Source organism: Poecilia latipinna, unplaced genomic scaffold, assembly GCF_001443285.1.
Source record: "Poecilia latipinna isolate Pla-1442-1.1 unplaced genomic scaffold, P_latipinna-1.0 Scaffold186, whole genome shotgun sequence".
Lineage (NCBI taxonomy): Eukaryota > Metazoa > Chordata > Actinopteri > Cyprinodontiformes > Poeciliidae > Poecilia > Poecilia latipinna.
In genome coordinates this window covers 164,614-188,852 of record NW_015112802.1, presented here as the reverse complement: position 1 = coordinate 188,852, position 24,239 = coordinate 164,614, and the positions used below count along the sequence as shown (strand labels likewise).

Sequence of the window (24,239 nt, the reverse complement as noted above, 5' to 3'; positions counted from 1 at the left end):
TGGACTGAGTCAATGGGTGACATCATGGTGGTGATACCCCACATTCTACTGATACCATTCATGCTATTATTAGCATTTTGGCTAATTTTACCGTATGCAACATACTGAATGGTACAAGTACAGCTTAGTCCACATGCTTCTGACTCTCCACAGGTTATTGACTACATTGAAGCTTCCTTTAGCATTAAGGCTAATTTTTAGCATCGGAACGCTGGGTCCAAACCGACGGGCACACTTTGGCAGGCCCCTCAAAATTTCTGCAGGAATTTTCTAGTTTTTCATATTCTTCCCCAGAACATTGGTTTTTCAGCTGAAAAGAACAGAAGACATGTCACAACGACGATGGAAAATGATTTATTATTATCTATTGTACATCATGGCAATTTTACAGGGTTGTTTAGATTTTTATTTTATTTTTTTAGAAATCTTTTGTTAAAGTACACAAAAGTAAGACATGTTTCAGACTTAACATGCAGATATGAAAACATTCAAGAGGCTGTCATTTGATGGCTTAAAATAACTTTCCATTTTGGCCACTTTGGAAAGGCGGTGGCTGTAAATAATGCAGTTTGCACCAGCAGAGCTTTCCTCATCCCCATCTACAGGCCCAGCATTAGACTAGCATTTTGTTGTTTCAAGCGGTTAGCTCTCCTTCCATCTGCATCTGTTTTCAAATCATCTTTTGTGTTTTCTATTTTTTTTTCCCATTCCAATTGCCTTTTTTTTCTTCTGTTGTGTTGACACTATTTTTGCTCCTCTCTCGCTCACCGACAACATCTTTTCCCGTCCGTCGCTCTTCTATTTTTGGTCCGAGAAGCATAAATTATTCACAATTTTTGCACGGACTTTCCGGCTGGAAAGCTATCAACACGAGCTTTTGTGGGTCATCACATTACACCTGAACATCCACCCCTGGCACTCAGGCTCACACGAAGAAACAGCGACAGTGGAAGCATGTGCCAGGAAGGTGTTGTAGTCACGTTTTTCACCGCATGGATGAAACAAAACGAAAATCCTGACGGTTTTATAAGCTTGTGATGATACATTCATTTACATCACCTTATGGGGATTCTCTAAAGAAAGTACACCCTGATGCAGTTCTCATTGCCTGGTTTCCACTGGGTACATCAATTATACAAATTCACACACGACAGATTTCACCTTTTCATTATTTATTGAAAAAAAATCTGAAATGAAAATGGAAAGTGTTGAGTAAAATTAGGCACACCACTGAAACGACAAAAGATGCATATAAAATTGGTGAAATGTTTGAATTTGAAAGAGATGTGCTGAAGCTACATGCTAACTGTAAACCTTTTTAAAAATGTAATTAAATGTTTGAGTGTTTTTAGCCATGGAAAACTGGGAATGTCATCTATCATTCCAATTAAAGTAAAAACAAGATCCATCTGTTAAAGTAGCCAACTGCAGGCTGGGCAGGAGCAGACAGCCTGACTATTTAGCTAGCTGAAATAAACTTGTTAGCTTGTTTGTTGGTCTTTAAAGAGCAGAGCAGCAAAAAAGTTTGTGCACTAAGATTTTTAAAACTGCAAAAGTTAATCTTGTCAAAGGTTGAACAACACCAACAGCCTAACTCTGTAGTGCTAGCATTAAAGGTTGGGCAACTAGCCATGACTTGTGGAACCGTGAAAAATGTGAGATTCTGTCATGATCCCAAACATATATTGATGCTCAGAGCGGCCTAGCTAAGGTTTAGGGCTTCACACAGAGCCAGGCTAGATTAGCTTCTTTACTTTTGAAAACTTCCTTTTTGGATGTTCTTTCATAAGATTATGTCAGGATTGTATTTGGAAACAGAAACTGACTCAGACTTTTCAACCACGAACCCCTCATGTTAAGTGGTTTTCAGCTGCTGTTTTCATTGTCAAACCTCCTTCCACCAGGTGAGATCGCGCCTTCAGGTTGCTATTGAGGAAGCTAACATCTTCTCGATCTGCAGTCTTCCCTTACAAGCGGCAGTTTGCACTGTGCTCTGAGAAACAAGCTTCAAGGGTAGACAAGGGACCAGGAATATCTGGACTTAAGGCTGCATGAGTTACAGCTCAGCAAATGAGTTGGTGTTACGCAACAGCTCAGTCAGCCCAGCTGGAGATCAGGAGGGAGAGAGTAAGCAAGCTGAGCGAATGAGTGAGCCCAGGGACAAAGAGTAGAAGGCTGGAGAGAGAATAACAGCGAGTGAGCAGAGAGCGGGGCAGATTACAGCTGGATGTGGCTCGTACGCGGACGTGCTACCGTCTCTTACATCCCTTCTCTCTCTGTCATGCAGTGCAGCGAGATGATGAGGGGAAACACAGTTTGCTTCTATCCACAAAGGGTTTGAAGTGAAGGGCATCAAGAAGAATAAAGAAAAAGAGGATAAGAAGAAAGCAACCAACTTCCCCCCCAGTGAAGGATTTTTCCCTTTTTGTTTGCAGCCAGACGATGAGGCTGTGAGTTCAGGTCCTCGTCCCTCTTGCAGAGTTCTTCTTCTTCTTCACTACCTGACACCATGCCACCGTGGGACAGATGGAGGAGTGGAGGCAGCTGCCTCTGGATGCTGCTGCTGCTGCTCCTGCCCCTGCTCTGCTGTCTGGTTCTGGCACAGGGCTCCACGCTGAGCCCAGAGGACAGCCGGTCCACCACTGCCGCGATGATGCCAGAGGACTGGACCAGCACCATGGTGCCACTGCAGCCGGACCTGCAGACCGTAGCTCAAACGTCCACAGAGGAGCCGGAGGAGGTACCGACGGAAGACCAAACGGAGACGCCAACGGAGATGCAGACTCAGGTCTTCACCAACAACTACACAGGTGAGGTCTTCCACTAGTCAGCCACTCACTGAGAGTTTTCTGGGATTGTGTTAAGCTTTTTTTTTGTTTTGTTTTCAAACTTGGTTTAAGTTTATTTTAAAATGTGTTGTGACTTTTGAGTGTCACACTAAAACGATTGGTCTTAGTGTGGCAAAGCCCGGCATTAACCTGAAGTAGTCTGCAGTCATGGTGATGCCAGCCGGGAAAATCAAGTTCTGATCGGGGAGTTCAGCAAATGCAAAACTTTCCACAGCTGAAAACAAACACTACATGAAATATAAATACACATTTATACATTTGCCTGAAACATTTAAACTACTTCTCAACAGAACAACACTGACTGTTTCCAGTGCTGTGCTGAGCAGTTTGTCCTCTAGAATGTTGCTCATACAAACATCCTCCCACTTTCCTCTGTAAGGACTGTCAACTCATCCCTAGTTTTAACTCATTTATTTAAATATCTGCATCTTTTTAAGGGTGCATTCTCACAAGCCCTGTTTAGACAACTTTAATCAAACTCTAGATCATTTGTTTTGAAGTCCGGTTTGTTTGGTGAGGTGTGAATGTGTAATCAAACTCTGATGCGGACCAAAAAAGCTAACTGATCCAACTGCAAATGTAAGTCTCTGTTTGGCTGAAGTGAACTCTGGTGCGGTTTGAATGCGCATGTGAACGCCAAACGGACCAGAGACCGCTTCAAAAGCAGGAAGCGGACTACAGTGCAGGGCATTCTAGGTAAATACAACCAAAACAAACATGCAAGTCTAGCGCTACATGCAGAAATGGCTTGTGGTCTTTTGCCAAAGACGAAAGAGAAATCCTACAAGCACTAAAATCTGACGCCACTCTTATTTTTATTTGTATTTCATGAAGAAGGAAGTTGCTTTCAGCGTCATCTTCAGAGATTATAGTGTTGTTTCCTTCAGTGGTTCTTGGTGCAGCGCCACCACAGCCCAGGAGGTGAACAGATTTTTTTATAGGGTTCGGTTCATTTGACAGAGTGCAGTGTGAAATTGAACAAATATTATAATTTTGGTCCCCGATTGAACCGAATCTACCGACTGTCATGTGGGAAAAACACCCCAACAACCAACTTCCATCATAAACCTGAAAAGCCGAGCTACTCTCTAACATGTGGTTAATGCTATCCATTTCTGGAATTAAAAACAGTTACTCAGTTACTAGGATTGAAAAAAAGAACTGCAGTGCCTCACCAGCACTTCAAGCAAAGGTATGAGCCGAACACAGCTGGGTTGTATCTGGACAGCTGCTCTGCAGTGGTGAAGTCAAATATCTTTTAAAGTATTTGTTTATATTTATGGCATTTTTATAACAACTGAAGGTAACAGTTACTTGATTGTGCTATAAAATGGCACAATGTGCCTAGAAAGCATATAATACCCCATTTATGTCGTAATCAGGCCATAAAAAGTATTAAAATGTTCCTCTATAATGTCTTTTTGATTTTGACTCTGAAAACAGATGATGAATAAAGACTTTTATCAAAATTATTATAAAGGGAAACACAAATCAAAGTTTTATATAAAACCTGAACATTTCTTAGAACCAAACACTGAATCTAACTTCAAACGGTACTCCACAAACACTGATTTCTTTAAAAACGACACAAAAAATGTCTCAGAAATATATACTGGCTAATACAACTTTTTTCCATGTAAAAAAAAAACAAGTGTAACTGACTATTTTAAGAGTTAAACATCTCTTTTTGCTTTCTAATGCCACACCATGATGATGTTTTTAGAGCATCGAACAGCTTTTAATCAAAACCCAACAGCTAAGTGAGTTTAAATTTCACCAACAGATTGATATTTCACATGTAAGGACACTTCATATGCTAACTGGGACAGCAATGAGTGGGAATAAGTTGGCGTGCCATCGGACCTGAGTGCTGCTTACTTCTTAATGAGGTTCCTTCTTAGTTTTAGACCTGGATGTGTGTGTAGCTGAAAGTGTTCAGCAGTTAAGTTGGAGGTGAGGCGCGCAGGAGCTCGCGTGCTTGTTGTCGGCGGCGGTGTGCTTCAGGTGTTGCCGTGGAAAACAATTCATTAAAACTGGAGCTGTTCAGGCTGAAGGGAACGCTGCAGCGCCGCTCGCATGACTTCACTTCCACTGGAGCATGAGCTTCCACTCTCCTCTGTCGATGTGACACATCCTCGTTTTTCCTCCTTTTCTGTCATTTATTCTCCTTTCCTGCGTTTTTTCCGCGGCCACATCGTCACGTGTTTACGTAAACTGCCCAAAGCGGATCAAAAAAAAAAAAAAAACATGCTCGGTACACACTCGTTCACTCACAAACACAAGAAACGGACGCTTAGACCGCAGAAATCTTCTTAAAGGTTTAGAGAGTAAACACAGTTGCTTATTTCATAATGGCAGCTTTCTGTCTAACTGAGCCAAAGTAAGCACTTTATGCTTTAACAGCACACACACACACAAACACGCACACACACACACACACACAAAGAGATCAGCTGGCTTGCCACATTGCACCACATGCGTGAATTCCACCAGACCGGAGCTTCGGCTGTGTGAGGGCATTTCCGAACATTTAAAATCCCGAAGCTGTGATTAATATCAAAGTGTTCGTCGGACGGTAAACTACTTTGCTTCGTTCACATTTCATTTGATTTGTTTGAAGCCGTTCTTTGACTTTAGAGTTGGATTGCAGCAGCAACACCGGGTTTATGTTTGGGACATTTTTGTCATTTTTAAATTGGCTTCCTGTACAGAACAATTAATTCCAATTAAATAGGCTGTCAGAAAGGCTTTTTCACCACCGGACCCCAGGGATTCTGTGACAAATGAAAGGCAGTCGGAGCCATTTCCCAAGGAGCGGGAAAACTTTATTTAATAGGCCTACATTTATTTTTAAAAAGTAGTTATAGGGTCACTATTTGCACAACTTGGACTCATTTTTTTGTGGTGGCTTTTGTTACAGTTTACAAAGCAGTGAAGAATATTTGCTCTGTTACAGATTTCTTTTATTCTTGTTTAGCTACATCAGATTTGAATGCTTCACACCACCAACTTCCTGTCTGACGACATGATGTCGGCTCAAAACTTCAAAACGTGACAAATGTTCAGATAAAGAAGAAAAAGTCAAAGTTTTGGTGCTAGGATGAGGTCGGGGGGGAAGGGGATTTGGCCGCATCAAAATTAGTGTATTTTGAAAAACTGCAATGGAAACACTTAAGATTACATGAGTCACATGATCAACAACCAGATTTTAATACTGGTGGAAATGACGAAGAAGACAACAGGAAGTGGTTGGAGGATGATGAGTTAGCATGTTTTAATGACTCGTTGTATGAACAAACTTATTCATGGAAAAACAGCAAATGTGAAATTGTGTTTTTTTTTTTTTACTTTAGCGAAACACCAACAAAGTTTTGAGCACGTTTGCAATGGAAATGCAGCAGCTGTTGTTCAGTGGAACTGACACAACTGCACACAAACTCTCATATTGGTAGATGGGTGAGGAACCTCCTTCATTCTGAGCCAGAATCCAGAACTTCACATGGCATTAAAGTTATTTTTTCTGGTTTGGAATGCAGACTTTCACACTTTTTGGAGAAAATGGACCATAAGTCTGGGCAAAGCTAAGATTCTCAGTCACAAAACGATGAAAGTCTCCTTCCAGGCTAGGAGTCAGTCTATTCCAGCAGGGGGAATACACTGCAGTAGAGAAAGGTTTGGTCTGTTGTGATTAAAGCAAAGCTGTCAATGTACCAGACTCTCTAAATTTTGATGTTTACTTATATTCCCAAGAGTTGGATCACGACCAAAAGAACCAGATCCCATATATAAGCAGCTATAATGTGCTTCCTTCGTTGGGTGGGTCCTTATAGATAAGTGAATTCCTTCACCCAGGTAAGTCTCGGGGCAGAGTTACTGCTCCTCCACATCAAAACGGGTCAGGTGATGATGCTATGTTGGGTTCCACCCTGTGGAAGTTTTGTCTCTCCATGGACCCAAAACTCCATGGAGAGACAATGAACTGATGGACGGACAGGCAGATGGATAGACGGATTGATGGGTGAACGGACTGGGGTTCTTCAGATAACACCTCAAGAGCCGCTGTCATCCAACTTTTCGATGTATCCCTGTTCTAGCTCAAATCAAATAAATCAAATGAATGACCTTATTACCAGGCCTAAGTAAAAATTCATAAAGTTTCAGGAAGTAATTTCTCTAAAAGTTTCTTGTGGATGCTTAGTTGGTAGAAGCCTTGGTTGGTGTTGGTTTGCTTGGTGTCCTGGTGTTCCAGATTAGTGGCAAGCAACCGTCTGATAAGTAGTGTTTATTTCAGCTTTAGAGATGCGCTAAGCTGCAACATTAACACGGTAACACAACCTATTGACCTCAACAGTGTAGGCGAGAGGTAATGTTAGTGCTAATCCCCACATGAGGCCTCTCACTGACTGAACTATCTTTAATCTGTCCTGGCATCAGTTCACTCAAATCTCTTTTATTTTTTTTATTTATTTTATTTCAGAATTTGTTTTCCTTAAACATTATTTTTCTGTGTCCAGATTTTAGCCACCCAACTCCTCTGCTGATTCTAGATACTAGGCATGACAAGGTGCCCTGTTATTGCTGTTAAGAGCTGAATAATTTAGCAGTACCATAAATACTGACCAAAAAAAAAGAAAAAGAATTCAGATTTAGATTCATCTGCATGACAGTAAGCTGCTTATTCTTCGCTCCAAGTCCAGTAGGACGTTTGGCCAAAAGACTTAAATGTAGATGCTAACCCTTTACCGGGGTTTCAGTCAAATGAGTTTATGGTTAAAGCCAATTAGCCTTCTCTATTTCAGGTTTTTTCTAGCACTAACTATCCTGCTGACATGTTAACACACAGCAGAACGGATTTTCTCTCTGGAAGCAGATGTATGTTAAAGCCAATTACCTTTGTCCATTCAAGGTTTTCTATTCTTGGTGCTGATGCAAGACTTTGTGCGCGAGTTTCACCTTAGCGTCCAAAACAAGGACTATAGACCACAAGTTTCGTTGCAACATAACTGGGAATGTATATTTTTTTAAAAAACAAGAAAACGGCTTCTCAAAACCTATCAGGAGATTAATTCTTCCCTTTGATTTTTACCCTTTTGTTGCTTTTACAAATCAATCTGTGTGTGGAATTGGTCTCAATCAGGCAGCATCACCTTGTTGATTTCAAACCATTTCTGTGTAGCTCTAGCTGGATGTTTTGGGTTGTTGTCTTGCTGGAAAATAAGTGTTCCCTTAAAAACTGTGATTGTAGCCAGAAACATTAATAGTGTGACAACACCAAATGCGTTTTTCACGTCTGGTTTACATTCAGAGTTTATGTGGAGGCACGATGAGGGCCCGTCATGGCATTGGATGTGTCAAGCGGATCCAACGCGTCCGATAAATAGGCCGGCAACAGAAAACAATGGCTAGAGGGACTTTGACGAACCCTCAACACGCCTCCTCCACATAGACTTTGAATGTCAGCCAGACGCGCCTGACATGGAAAACGTTAGGTGTAGAGCAAAATGTCAAGCATCTGCATTCAAAGTGCATACGGGTCGAACTTGAAGCGTCGGACATGTTTTTGACGCGTGTAACCCATTTGGTGTGACCACACCATAATGAACCAGTGAACCAGCTGTCTTTGTATTAGAATCACCAGAAACAAACTCATGGCACTCAAGTGATTTCCACTCCACTCATCTTGAGACTATCACCAATTGGTTGGACCTCTGTTGAATTAGGTCAGTTTTCACTATGATACTCGAGTTATTTTTGTCAAAAAAAAATTGTAAAAAGTAACAAAAGGGTAAAACATCCAAGGGGGTGAATACTTTTTGTAGGCATTGTAACTGAACTTTAACCATAAGCTTAAATTGTGAAGTTATACAAAGCTAATTACCCTATGGATGAACCAAAAGCATGGATGGACAGGTTTTCCTTTGTCCACTTCCCAACCAGAAACACACATAATCCGGAAAGGATTTTGAAGTGTGCCAGCTTAAAGGATTGTCAAGCCTCAGAGTGATGTGAAAAATTTACAGCAATATCCTCTGGTACACCACAGAGCAGGCGACTTTACTTAGACAAGAAGTTGCACCAGCCAATTCAGTCTCTTTGATAGGAAAAATCCTCATTGGTTAGACAAACATAACATGCCAGTTTTGCAAACCCTGCACACCAAAACAGAAGAGATGGCTTTCTAGGTGCAGGAACTAAAAACCGACAAGAATCTTAAGTTGGGTGTAGTTAGTGGCCTCTAGTCCAGAACTTGTGATCCGTAGTGACAAGTTTACTGAATTGTGAGTTTTTAAGTTGGTAGCGATTTCTCATCCCTATAAATATCCTTTACAGCAAAAAAAAATTAATAAATAAAATCAACTTTTCTCCCCCCTTTAAACGACAGCGTTGGGATTTCTGCCGGCCTGAATGGCGGGTAAAATTTCTTTGGATATAAACACACATACGTAAATGCCCCAACAGAGCCGGAGGTATTTATGTCAGCAGCTCACACTGGCGTCACTTCAGGTCCCCGCCGGCTTGGAGAGCTTCGGACAAAGACGTCCCTCTGTCTGCTGTCTGTCAGTCCAATATAGCTGCTGGCAGTGACTCCGCTTCGTTATTACCTTCCCACAGTTTAAAAGTGGCTGCTGAACAAAGACACTTAGTGAGGGACTGAATTGAGCCTTGCCCTTCCTCACTTCGGTGAGGCAGCGAGAAATTAAATGAATTGCAGGAACCAGGAAGGTAAAGATGTAGCACAGTTAAACTTGCGTAGAAAGTTGTATACTAACATGCCACAGTTCAATACTAGACTTAGGTTGATTGACTGTATAGGACAGATTTGCCACAATTATTACATCAACTCTCAATCCATGTTTCTGTGCATGGAAACATTGATTTTTATTCATGGCATTCAGACAGGACACAGGCAGTGACGTGCTGAGGTTAGGAATCTAACCCCAGACAACTGGTTCGTGTACTAATACCCTCTGAACATGTGGGTCTCACTCTTACCACCATGCCAGCAATGTCACCTTGTATGACATTTTAAGTGAAACTTTAAAGGTCGGTCTACTAGTTTGGATAGATCAAAGTTTTCAGTGCGTTTTCCAAAACCTTAGAAATAGCTTTGGAACCCTCTGATGTCAGATTGATATCAATGACTTTGTTTTTGGGCCTTGATGTGTCGCTTTCAAATCTCCTTTTAATCTACTTTATATTTAGTCAGGCAGGCTCTGTTAAAGTGAAATCTTCATTCTACAAGTATGGCAGCACACAAGCTAAAGAAACTGAAACAAAAATACCTTTAATATTCACTGTAAGTTTATTATTTAACCAGGGAGACAATTACTGTTTTGCTTCTCCTGCAACTTTTATATGTTTTTTCCCCCTTTACCACCTATGCATTGTTTGACTGATGTGTTAAAAATTAATTCACAAACCAATCAGTAAGCATTTCCATCTGCAACTGCAACGAAGGCTAATCACTGGCTGGAAACAAGATGGGCATTTGAAATATTCGCTTGTCAACAGTGCAGTTATGTTTCCACAAATTGGTAGTTGCCAAGGAGATTCATATTAATGTCTTTAGAGGTCGGGACTTTGGAGGTAGGTTCCTCACAATGTGGGCGTGAATATGGGTGGGAACATGGGCTGGAATGTGTGAAGGTGGTGGGCCAAGAACGAGGAGGAGCTGCACTCAACTATGTCACCTGGCATAGTTGACATTGCTGGCTAGTTTACACTAGTTTCTCCAATATCTCTCAGTATATTTGATCGTTGCGGGTTTCCCAGTCAAATTGATGCTGTATGTGTTCTTCCGCCACAACTGACAAAACCATTTGGACCTCAAGGTTCGACCACGGAACAGTCAATTTGCAGTTCAACATCTCGCCAACTAGTATGGTCTCACCGCGATTTGAAAATGGTGGTTGAGGTATTGATGTAAATCCACGGGCCAATCAACAAATGCACTCTGCTGCCAATCAAATTGCTTGTATTGTATACAAGCAATTTGGTTCAGCTTGTACCACCCCTGAGGTGGTTCCAAAAAATGGGGAAGAACTGCGCAGGATGGAGATAAATCTGGCTGAGGTTTACTGGAGAAGAACAGATTAAAGCCAGGCCCATTGTACACACACCCTGTTACCAAGCTCTGGACCAGAGGACTTTGGTTTGCTTGCAAAATATAACCTTGGAGGTTTTCCTGGGTGAACCTGGCCCATAGTCCCCCTGGTTACACTAATTAAAAGCTCCAGGTCACTTTACACCGTCTGCTGCAACAGTGACGTTGGCTTTTTAGCGTGTGCTCTATTTACCTGGGCAGATTATCTTCTGTCAGTTGAAGGTAAAGCTGTTAGTTAATGGAGAGAGAAAGTACCTCTTTCTCTCTCCATTGCATTCATTCTCTGTGTATGAAAGAATGCAAAGCATAAGAAGTATAAGGTGTTGTTAAATGGCACCGACTTCATGTTCGTAAATGAAAACTCCAGAGGTTGTAGGCAAAATACCCACGGCTTCATGTGTTTGCTTGGGGACATCCACTACGCAAGCAGAGACAGAGCTGAGGGGATTAGGTAATCAGTTGTGGTACAGCACATCAGCGAGTGGCAACCGAAATAGATATGCGGATGGGGAGGACACAGAGGAATGATGTTTGAGGTCAGATCACACAAGAGAGCATCTGGAGCAGAGAGAAAACAAAAGCTGAGGAAGGGACACGTGGCAGGGGCACGTCAGCCACGAATGCCATCATTCATTAGCTTCAGTTCCGACTTTCAGCGTCTAGTAAAGGCTGACTCAGATTATCTGTATGCTGGTGCATTGTTTATTTGGAGTGTTTCCGATCTGTAATGTCCAACTTTAAGTCATTTCTAGAAATCTTTTGAGTTGTGGCAGAGAAAGGGGAAATAAAGGTTTTTCAGAATGCATGTGATGGAAGAAGTCACGTGGTTTTAGACTTTACATTGGTATAAATATGTTCAGGTCGAACCATAAAGAAGAATGGAATATTCTGTAGTACGTTGCAAAAGTACAGCCTGAACTTTTCCACTTTTTAGCAAGTTGCAACTGCAGAATGCCATGCATGCTTTATTTCTGATAGCCCAATACAATGTGGTGCATAATTGGAAAGTAGAATGGAAATGATATATGCAATTCAAACATTTTCATCAATAAAAGTGTGACATGCATTTATTTTCAAACACCCTAAGTCCCCCACAAACCCTCTAGGTAACCTGTTCCCCTCCTCGCCTGTGGTGGTGCTGTTTCTTTCTTGTGTTAAAAGAAACAACACAGAAGCCTCTGAAGAAGACACAGAGTTCACAAAATGTTAAACAGTAAACTGTAACTGAAATCCTACAACTGAAATCCAGATGTTATTGGTTGTAGGATTTCTCTTTTCTCTTTGGTAAAAGACCTGCAGGCATTTCTCTCATTATTTTGTGTATTTGCATTTACCCAGAATGCCCAGTGCTTTCGCTTGCTTCCTGCTTTCCCACTTGCAGTCACATATGTATTCAAATCACACCAGAGTTCATTTCATTCGAATTGAGACGGAGGTTTGTAGGCAGATCAGAGTTTGATTACGGATTCACACGCCTCCAAATGAACCAGACTTTCTAAGCAAACAGACTGGAGTTGGTTACTCTGAGTTTTATTTAGGAGCATCGGAGCAAAAAGACCTGCAAATGCACACCAAGAAATTTGGAAAACTATGATTTTCCTCCACCACTCTTTGTTAAGTTTGCCTTCTAAAATTCCATTAATGTTCATAAAAGTTATTAGTAGTAACTTGGCAAAATGTGGCCAAAAAAAAAAATCAGGTTTTGAGAAAACTTTAGCAAGGTTCTCTGGTTTATCTGTGAAAGGTTTGTGGGAACAAGGACTAATCTTTATTTAATCACAGATTAGTCCAAGTGACTCTCCTGACAGAGACAAGTGGGGATAGTCATGAAGAAGAACGCAGCAGAGTGAATGTTTGGTTGGCACTACCGGGTTGCCGGGGTCGGATGTGTCAGAGTTGTATTAGTGAAGCAAGAGGATTAGGTAAATAGACCAAAGAGCTAAGTCAACACTCACACACACACGATGCTTGAGCTGATTTCAACCACTTGCTTTTGTCATGGACCCACAAATTGGTGTGAAGGAAATGTTCTTTAAATAATATTGGCATGAGTTTTAGGTTTTATTACTGCTGCTCCCCACCAGGAGCTTCAACCCTCAGGGAGACTTTGTACCTCTTTCTCTGGCCACTAAGGTATGGAATTGGGAATGTTATAGTTTATGTGATTAATTATGTTGTTTTTCTTAATCTAAACACACAAATAATTTTTAGTTCTTTTCCACCTACAGCCTGTATATGCGTCTCACTCTACTGCATTTTTCCCTTTTGTTTTAATGACGTAGGAAGACTTGATGCCGTTGCAAAAAATAAGTCTCCCACATCACCTTTTAATCAGCGTACCCATTCACACTGATCCAAGTATACACGCACTATTCAGAACAAGCATTCTTCAAAAGTGAAGAATGCTTGACCTCAAAGATGTGACAAGAGTATTTAGCCCGAGGAGAGGTCTCCACAATCGATTGCCCTGAGTTTCTCTTGTCCAGCTCAAGCTCTCAGGTTTTCTACACTGAGTTAATGCATCAGGCAATGGTCCAACTCTTTCTGTCCTCCATAGGGTGTGTGTACCTTACCCTTACCCTGACCCTACCCTAACCGTAAGGCGCAATATGAGAGCAGCAATCATCAAATTTACAACAAACTTTGAGATGGCTGTAAATACGTGACAAAAAAAATTCCAGCCTTTCCCCCACTAAGTGTAGATGAAGTCCAAGTTGCCAATAGTGTGTATGTATGAATGTGTGAATCAGTTGTTGAATGTGACTTGCATTATTTTGAGTGGTTGGAGTACATAACACAATGCAATCGATTGTCTACTGTTGCTGTATGCCAACACCTTTAGGTGTTTCTTTGTTTTTACTTGTGTGACTTCAACACGTGGCATGGGACAATTTTTTATGTGTCCCATCTGCAGTCATGACAAAACGGCACTCCATGATGTTACTTTTTAATAAAAATTGATCCAAGGCAAAACAACAAAAACTCTAAGCACCTGACCCATATCGTTTAAGAGTTGCTTCTTTTTATTTCTGCAGTGACTAAATTATCCCATCGATCCATCCATCCATTTTCTTTACACCCTTGTCCCTTAGTGGGGTCGGGAGGGGTGCTGGTGCCTATCTCCAGTTAACGTTCCGGGCGAGAGGCGGGGTCACCCTGTACAGGTCGCCAGTCTGTCGCAGGACTAAATTATCTGTTTGCTCTATTCTTTGGTTGATGCAACAATCTGGTGATGGATCTAAACAAAATCCCAATAAAAGTAACAATAAATGGGGAATTACCTCACAGTCAGATAAGCAATACATGAGCTCCCCGTTTGCCGAAAAGTGGAACGATAATTTACTCGGATGAATGTCACCTCCTTTCAGTTTAATATCCTGATCTAATTCAGATGCAAATTTCAGTCATTTTTATCCTTTTGGGCAGGTTTTAGATATGTCAAACACATGAAAGACAATCCTAGTCTGTTTCCAGCAGTAAGAATTATGGAGGTGATGCACAGACCTACAAAGCACACCCAATTCCTACTTGAGTAATGATATTTTCTGACTGGAAAATCAAAGTGCGGAGAGTCATTCTACAAGTTTAAATTTTTCATCTCCGCTCCGCTTTATCTGCCTCATCAGTTTCCGGCTCTGGACGTCTAGGCGTTCTGTTCCCTAACTCCTTAACTCTGTTACTGTTTGCTACACCATATAATGCTCCAAACACTTCAAAATGATCAGTCCTAAAAGGTTCTGTCCCAGATACTGCATGTAGGCTAAAGAACCTGGTTGAAATTATGCAAAAATGATCGATAATCCCCATGAAATCACTAAAAACCAGAGTTAAATGAGGATTTGGCAGACATTGTCGTCATGGTTCACTGCAGTCAGTGATGGGTTTTCATACCGCATGTTATCCCAGAGACACAGTTTAGCAAGAGTCCAGAATGTGACGGTTTGCTTAGGGACCATCTACAAATTCTAGTAGGTCGAAACAAAAAACTTCTAGGTGACCCAAACACCGAGAATCTATACTGAATTGGGAAACTACTCCAGGCTAATAAGGTTCCTCAGATTTCATGAGATTTTTATTGATGACATGGAAAGATGTGGGTCCAAAATCGTGGTTTGAATTGACAAATTGGCAAGTTAACATGGTGCATCAAAAGCAGGACTTTTACACCTACAAATCTCTAAAGTGAATGAATTTGAAGCAATTCTGCTAAGAAGACTGGGCCAAAATTCTTCCACAAAGATGTAAAAGAGTCACTTGAAGGTATCAAAATGCTCAATGGCAGTTGTTCTGGCAATGGCTGGTTGTTCTGGGACAACCAGCCATTAGTTTGAGGAGGCAATTACTCTTTTTAGGGCCAGGTTCACTTGAACAACTTTTTTCTCCTGATAATGAATCTGCATTGTATTTTACTCAGGGTATTTTTGTCTGATGGTAAAATCGGTTTGATGATCTAAACCAGAGCAAAGAAAATAAAAGAAGAAATATGCAAGGGAACAGAAATGGGTTATAAATCCATCTTTTAAAAAAAAAAAAAAAAAAAAAAACAAAAAAAAAAACAAACAGCCACCCAATTTTTTCCCAGTGCTCTATCCTGTATCCCTATATGCACGTGTCTGGTGTGTGTGCTTTGACGTGACTGCCATCATCTTTGCACAAGATCACGGGATCGTCTCTCTCGCTGTCTCTAGCATTGCAGAAATCCTCCCATCTGTCACTCCTAATCAGCAGAGAGCAGCCTGCATGTTCACAGGGTCTTACAGTGGGATGACATACGCCCACACACACACTCATAAACGAGCACACACACTCCCAGATTACATTCATGCTGACACAGTAAGTAATAGAGAAGAATCGTGCTCCCCTCTGGCTATTACTCATTATAGCAACATCTGGAAACACGAAAAAGCCATTAGAACATTTACAATCTGCAGAAAACTTCCTTATTTATGATATAATTCATTACTTGTTTTTACAGTATAAATATCATGACGTGAATTATGTAAATTCAAGCTTTGCAAAATCGTAATGCAATATTGCTACACAGGCTGGATCGGCATAAAAAATGGATTTCAATCTACTCATCCGTCCATCCATTTCTCCATCCAGCAGTCACTGAGCAAGAGGCGGTATCTACAACTTGCATAGATCCCCAGTAATGTGGGAATATCCACAATAATTTTATAGAAATCTAACATATTTTCAAACTAGGGGGGAGTGGAAATGAAAAAGGAACTAGGAGAGTTCATGACAGGTTAGTGGATACAGCTGGGGTAAGAGGAAAAAGAGGAAGTGATTAACAGCTGGGAAGGGGATAATGATGGGATGAGGTGAGGTAAAAAAAAACAAAACAAAGAGAACTAAGAGAGAGAAAGACACCTGAACTTAACAGTAAACCGAAAGGTACACTAACCAAAAGAAACAAATCTAAAACACAATGAGACTAAACTGACACAAGGGATAAACTAAAGAAATAACCAAGAAATGATCAAAATATAGACTTGGATGAAGCACCAAGTCCAAACACTAATAGATCATAACCCAGTTTTAAAACACCTATACTTTCTTTGACATCTTGTCACAAGGACTTCCAACCACAAGAACAGCAGAGAAGGTCATTATTACCACTTTTACCAGGTATACCAGGTATTCCTATTAAGGAATACCTGGTATCTCATCCACTTTACAGAGTAAAAATAAAAACAAGGGTCCACATGATAATGCTTGGTCTTTGTTTCCCTTTCAATCAGGTATGTCCTGCGTCCCCGTCCTGCCACCTCGTCGGGGTTCCTTCTATGTGGAGAGTGGAACAGGCATGTCGGTGGGCAGTGTGCTGGCCTTCTGGTGCAGGGAGGGATACCAGCTGGTCGGCAGCGACAAAATCTCCTGCCATGTCAGAAGCGGCAAAGCGCAGTGGAGCAACTACCTACCCGTCTGCGAAGGTGCATAGATCCATCTTTGAATGTGATTATGTATACTACATTATTAATGGTCAACGTCATTATCTTATGGCTTAGCCTTGAAGTCAATCCAGTCCAGAGGGAAAACAAATGATCAGAAGTGTTAATATAAGCATGCTTTATCTTATAACAGCAATCCCCAGACCGGAGGACCGTGGACTGAGAGTGGCCGTGTTGGCTTCAGTTGTGAGTGGCATCGTCATTTTCGCCATGTCCTTATCCTTCCTCGTCTGCTGCCTGCAGGAGCGATCTAGCCGGGACCGTGCCAAGAAAGACTGCCGGAGCAGGTGGGCTTGGGCATTTGGCTGAGAGACATGTTGGCTTGTTCTCTAGTTAGCTGAAACACCTTTGTCTTGGTCAGACGCAGAGAGAAGAGATCAGGCCGCCGCAGTGAATGCTGGCTGGAGACGGAAGAGGGAGAGTGGGAAGCCTTCCCTCCACCCAAGATTTTCCACCTGTCCCAAAGGATGAACCCCCGTCTGGCACCCGACAGTCCCCTTTACCTGACAGGAGGCCTCAATGGATATGAGAACAGAGGATACCAACGGTAAACCACCATAACAAACCAAATCAAAATGATTTTAAAGTTTACATAGAATAATACCCAAACTCAAGATTTTCTACACCTGAACATAGTGTATGATAAACTACTTTGTCATACACTACCTTGTTGTCACACGTTTGGCAATAACTGGCTTAGGTCTTTATTTTAGGAAGGAGACAATATACTAAAATATTAGATTTTACTCCTTGACTGCTAATGGTCAAATCTCATTGGCATTTTATGATTTGTTCAAAGAATGTGCTTCTCCACTGGAGACCGTGGTAGGAGTCTATTCCACACTCTGTCACTGAGTCCTTGGACAAGACACTCCACCCACCTTGCCTGCTGGTGATGGTCAAAGGGGCTACCTCTATCAGTGTGCCCCAGAGCAGCTGTAGCAACTATCCAGTAGCTTTCCACCATTAGCGTGTGACAAGCTTGAATTGATGAATGACTTAATGTAATGTGAAGCGCTTTGGGCTCCTCTGGACTTGATATAGTGCTATGCAAGTACAAGCCATTTACCATTTGAGTCTTGGAATCTTAGACACTTTGAACTCAAACATTACATTGGCTTGCATTGACTAACCGTGTTCTTCTCGTTGTTCTGTGTCCTGTTCAGGAGTCAGGAGAGTCTGCTGAAGACCTCTCTGCCTGGACTCTACCGGTCTGAGTCCCAGCTGTACCCACATGTCGTCCTCCAGAGGGTTCCTACTCCTACTGCACCCTCTGCTCCTTCCGCTCCATCGGCTCCTCTGTACCTCCACCTTCCCCCGTCTTCTTCGGCAGGCTCCTCCCCAGCCCACACCATTACCCAAAGCCAGCCACGGATCATGACGCAGTACCCCACACCAACGTATCCGCCCAACCCCAACACAGCTGTGCCTACTTACCCCCACCCAACACCAGCTCCTATTTACCCCAATCCTAACCCACCACCTCAGAGGCCGTGGCAGTAGTTTTGTCTTCTGTTGTCCTGCTCTACAGGGTGTTCTAGCTGGCTATGCAGAAGAAGAGTAAAGAAAAAAAAGGCCCGAGTCACATTCTGAAGAAGTCCTTTTAGGTTTTGTTATTCCCGTTTTCTCTGTTGAAAATGCCCTGCTCCAAAGCAGACATGAAGGAAATGCAGCAAACAACAAAGTACTCCTTGTTACTGCATGCTTGAAGCACTTTTCCTACCGCCAGCACTTTACCAGTGAACAGTTGAGTTTTTTTAGTTCTACCTGAAATGTTGGTGAAAAAGAAGGCCATCAGCAACATCTCTGCTTTCTTACAAGGAACTCTATCAATCCAGTAAACAAAGGACCTTGGGCTGGGGTTGTAATTTGTGCACTAACCTCATTTGTAAGAGAAACCTGCCGTAGTAGGTGTGTTTAGGCAGCTCTAAGCCATTTAATGTATTTTCTATCATTAACTGCTTTTAAGGAAGATCCCTATCAGCCTTTTTTCAGGTGTTGCTGATCTAATTAAGTTTTAACTAAGTGAAATGATGCTTATGTATTGACTAGAGCTGTGAGTAAGTTAATGATTGGAGGTCTTAATATTCTTGTACTTTCTGGACCTATGACTACAACCGGCACTGTGACTGAATGCTGCTGTTCTTCCAGCCACTAAACAAATCTATTTTGCACTATTTGTATGGATTTCAAAATATAGAGAGATCTCAGTTGATCTTCAACACCAAAACAGTTCTGTTAATGTTTTCTCTGTGTGTTATCTTACAAAAGTCAGCACTCAAGTGCTTGACTGACTAGACATTGTGACATTCCCCAACAGGGGGACAGTGGTTTGCTTAGATCGAGTATATAGAGCTTTCTTTGAGTCCTACAGCACCAGAGTTCAAAGAGCAACGTATATGTTGAAGATGATCATTTTTAAGATAATCTCTGGTTTTATATAATAAAAGTGGTGTAAAAAAATGCAAATCTATTGTTGATCCATTGTAAACTCTGTTGAGTTTGTGTATAAAGTCTAGCAGTATAGATTACAGTCTCTTGCAAAAGTAAACATACAGTCTCTCTTTCATCCTTCCACATTTTGGGTGGCAATGAAGTACAAGTACACGACTGTCATACTTTTGGGGTATCTACTAGCTTTTTGTCTGCCCTTCTGTGCACAAATGCTCGAGCTCAATAGGAATTGGGAAGCAAGCATAGGATTTAGGTTGGAACTCGACTGATCTAACAAATAAAAGTGCTTTGATCTAAACTGTTCTGTTGTATTTCTGGATGTATGTTCAGGATCATTGTACTGCTGGACGGTGAGCAAGTCTTTTGCAGCCTCTAAGAGGCTTTCTTCCATGATTGCTCTTATACACTTATCCTCCATCCATCTTTCCTTTAACTTTTAAAGTTGCATGAATCTGGAGACGGTTTGTTCAGGATGCTGTGCGATATTAAGCCCCTTCTACATTATCAACTTTCGGTCTAGCCGGTTAATGTCTGGTTTGGGTCTAGCCACATACCTGTTGGCAATGTGCATCTCACTATATTGGGCAGGAATGTGGGAATGTGAGCGGACATTAGCTCTGGTCAATATGTCGATAATATCATTTTGTCTCTCTTTATATTCGTTTGTTACGGGTTGCCCTGAACCATTTACACTGTAAGCGCTATTCCGCAAGTACCGCCTATGCCTATCCAGTGACATAGAACTATGAGCCAATCAACGAATGCAGTCTGCTGCCAAACGTGTCGCTTGCATTCAATACCTGGCATGACCCGGCTAATCTTGGATCCGTCCAGGATCCTACCCTGACACGAATCTGTCTGGAACCGATTGAGGAAGAACCAGTTAAAGCCACGCCCATGGAGAAGAGGCTTTATCACCAGAGTGATAAACCAGAGTAACTTCGTCCATGTTTCCTGTGTCCCCAACAAGAGTTGTGGCAATAACTTCCTTCTTGTCATTCCTCCATAAAAGTCTGTTTGTCTGTATTGACTTATAATCATTCTTCTGACAGGTTCTCACAGCTGAACTGTGGATGTCTGCAACTCTTCCAGATTTTACCACAGGCCTTTCATTAATTATGCTTCTCTGCTTAATATTTCCTATGGCAACACATTTCTGCCAAAAACTCTGAGGAGCGTATTCATTAATTATTAGTAATTGTTTTACCACTTGGTGTGCTGCATTCACGGGTCTGTGAATAAGTGGAAATGTCCATGGTCAAAGCATGCTCTGTTGATTAATAAATGATGCTCTGTTGTGTTTCCTTAATACACTCCTCAGGATTTTTGGCAGGAATGTGATGCCATATTCTTCTTACCTGGCCAGTCATTTTATTTGCAATTACTAAAAAGCTAAATTTGGCACAGGTTGACTTAAATAATTAGATATCATTTTAAGGCGATTTGTTCCTTTAAATTTCATAATTGGTGTCAGAGTAAGGAGGCTTAGATGCAAAAGACAAAATTTTCTTTGTAAAAATTTAGCAAAGTCTTGTCTTCTTTTTCTTCCACTTTATAGTTATACCCTACGATGTTCTTGGTTTTCACATGAATTCTCAATGAAACATATTAAGGTTTGTGTTTATACCATGATGAAATGTGGAAAAGTTCAAGGGGTTTAAATAGTTTTGCAAAGCACTGTAGATAAACTCCATAACCTTAAGCTTTATTTTGTTAGCTATTAATACATGTACATGCATTTATGTTATATTTGGAAGTTTTTTCTCTTCTTTTTATTATGTTGGTACATCTTAAAACACAAACAAACCTGCTGTTTTCAGCTTTGAACCACTTGAGCTGGATAGCCTTTCATTAAGTCTTAAAAGTGAAATGATGTGTAAGATAAATAGACATAAATAACACCATGTTCATTTCATTCATTCATTTCAAATTATTATGTTCACCTTGTTTTTATTTCTGACAGTGGCAAACAGTCACCCCACAGCAATGTTATTCAAGCTTAACATGGTCATTTTCAGGATCGGAAAGCTGCAATTGAAAGCCAACTTCAGCTACGTATAATACAGTATCGCGTATCTATGTTTATGCTTGGTGTCACGTTGGATTACAGTCAATTCTGTCAAAAGAACATGTCAAAGCTTCTAACGCTGACTCCTTCCAGATATTTTTTTTACAACCATTCTCAAAAGAAAAAAAATCCAATAAAGCGAATGACCAGCCAGGCATGCTAGTGTATAGCCTCTCCAAAGCTAATATCAGCCTACCCAAGCTAATGGAAAACAGAGGAAGTAGCCAGTCCAGTGGGTGACCAACCTCTGCATGCTAGTCACTAGCTTCTCCAATGCTAAACCAAGTGAGTAGTTGCTTTCTCATATGTCAGCCCTGGTCTCTCTGCTTAACAATTTAATTTTGTCCCTAATGCTGTGCCATTCTTAATGATTTGCCATTCCTATGCTACAATCTTTTACAGCTCATCCATATTTACACCGATGTGACCCTCAGACACGGCTTTCCTTTAGTACACACAACCCGCTATGTGCCATGCATCAGAAAATACAAGGTTATAATTCTATGACAATGGCTGTCCATCCTTTCAAGCGACCCTATCTGCTTTCAGACATCTTGTGACTTTGCTTTGGTCTCCTTGTAGAGAAATGGAATTGTTGTTTCCTGAAAGTTGCAGTCAAAGCAGCTCTTGTCCTAGTTGTTTTCTCATCACCACACAAGTTGCTGGTTGTATTTCTTCTTCAGGCATACTGCACCACTTTAAATTCTAAGAAATTCTCTAAAGTTATCACTGAAAATGAAGAGTTTAGGAATATAATTCATAATCATTATTCAGTTTCCGTTTGGGATCAATAAAGTATTTTTGAATATCCATACATCTAAAAACAGATTCCACCCCAATCCCAATCAGTCCAGACCAAATCTGCTGTTCCTCCAGCTCAAACGAGAGAGCTTCATTCCAGGAGTCATAGCTTCACTTTCAAAACGCAAAAGGTTTTGCTTACAAAACTGTAAATTTGACCTGTGTGATTAAGTAACATCAGTCCATTAGAAATGATTGCACTATTGCTTAGTTTTGATTGCAACATGGCAAAAACAAAAAAAATCAACAGCATTGCTACTTTATTGCTTTGTTATTTATCTTTTATTAAAATAACTTGCATTTAAGTACCATTATCTGAATGTGTGTGGATGTTTCATCTTTAGACAGACAAAACAAGAAGATGATTTTTGCATTTGGGGTGGAAAAAAAAATCAACAGTGAACACCTGCTCATTTGTTTTGTGTCTGCTCGGTTCTATTGTGTTTGCATGATGTAAAGGCTGACAGTTTTGCAGGAGTGAGAACCGGCTGGTTAAAGATTGAGAAACATTCGAGAGGTAAGAGATCCTGTATTATTTTTTTTTCCCATTCACTTGCAAACAGAATAAAGAATTGCAGTATGAAAATCTGATTAAACTGCAAGTGATCAGATGGCTGGTTATGTGTAATTTAAAGCCAATTTTTTTCATGAATGTACTTTAAAAGCATTTTAAAGTAGCAGGTTAGACGCTACTACTTAAACATAAACTTTATGCTAAATTAATGTTGCAACATTTCACAACAGAATGTTTTCAGGTAATTTTGGTTTACACTGTTTTGTCAAAACACTCATGATATTTATCCTGCCAAAGCAAATTGTCCCAAAGACTGAAGCGCACCAGACATCCGGTGAAAAGTCTGAAAATATCCTCAAAACTCAGCAGGGAGGCTCAGCATGAGCGGTGACACATTTCTGCTTCCAAAAATATTTCTGCTAACTAGTGGTTCCCAACCTGTCAGCACCTCGCATTTCTGATGGTACTGCCAAAGATCACGAGACTTTCAATACAAAGAGGCAGTCAAGTCCAGAATCGAACATGCGGGGAATCGTGATGCATGTAATGGAGCACATCATGAAAATTAATGTTGCGCGGGAAAGTACTTACTATCGACTACTGCCAAATGAGCGAGAAGTGACTGTCCTGAGAGCGGGGGGACGAAGGGGTTATTCGACCTAATTTACGGGAAATTATTAATACGGGAGAACGATGGGGCAGAGGAGTAAAATACGGTAGTTTCCCTTCCAAAACGGGACACTTGACAGTCTGAACCGCAAAAATAAAAAATAAAGTTCAAAATATGGAGCAAAAACAGCCCTGTGTTGCATGAATTGCCTCCTAACAAGCAATGGCTTCAACAAAATGGCGCCTTAACAGCCTCAACAGCTACACAACAAACTGCAATAAAATGGTACATAAAACGGCAGTAGCACCTCTAAAAGAGGAAAAACAGAAAGTGACAACGGCATCATTACTTTAGCTTCGTACATGGAAAATAATACATTTCAGACATTAATTACCGAAAATCTTGACTCTAGCCATGTAGCCATCAACTTCGTCTTAGCCAACCAGCCCTGGCTCAAAAATGTCCTTCTCTTCCGTCTTTTCCCAGTCAGACCAAGTACACCTCGCTGGTCCTTCTCAGTCAGAGAGCCACAGCATACTCCAGACATGCAAGAGGTTTTTTTCAATTTTATGTATTACACCTAGCTGTATCACAACAGCACATGCTGACAAAAAAACAAGAACTACATCCTGCAGGTGAAATAAAAGCAAAACAGGATTTTCAAAATATATTTTACAGGTACTCTTTTTTTTCACCTGGTTACATATTGGTAAGGAAATTGTGGACTGTTAATTTCTGTGTCCGGGGAAATGCTTAGACTTGTGTAGTCTTTAGTCTACTTTGAAGGGAGTGCTAAGTTACATGACATATTTCAGAGTGGTAAAGTGTATGTTTGTGTTGCTAGTATCTCTATTATCACAACTTTTTGATCTAACAGAACTC

At 41.0% G+C, this 24,239-nt stretch overlaps 1 protein-coding gene across 5 annotated transcripts in view; it reads left to right on the top strand.

The window, feature by feature from the left end:
• LOC106946320 (sushi domain-containing protein 3) overlaps positions 1-19,662 on the top strand; it is a 39,443-nt gene extending 19,781 nt beyond the window's left edge. For 2 of the 5 annotated variants that reach the window (XM_015030562.1, XM_015030563.1), the window contains exons 2-6: positions 2,436-2,810; positions 16,701-16,892; positions 17,044-17,197; positions 17,272-17,457; positions 18,077-19,662. In XM_015030562.1, coding sequence (XP_014886048.1) covers positions 2,510-2,810; positions 16,701-16,892; positions 17,044-17,197; positions 17,272-17,457; positions 18,077-18,413 — 1,170 coding nt within the window. In that variant the 5' untranslated portion in view covers positions 2,436-2,509 and the 3' untranslated portion in view covers positions 18,414-19,662. Of the gene's footprint in view, positions 1-1,253; positions 2,811-16,700; positions 16,893-17,043; positions 17,198-17,271; positions 17,458-18,076 lie in introns of those variants that run through there. The other 3 variants (XM_015030559.1, XM_015030560.1, XM_015030564.1) reach the window with 2 other exon arrangements.
• Positions 19,663-24,239: the final 4,577 nt, after the last annotated feature.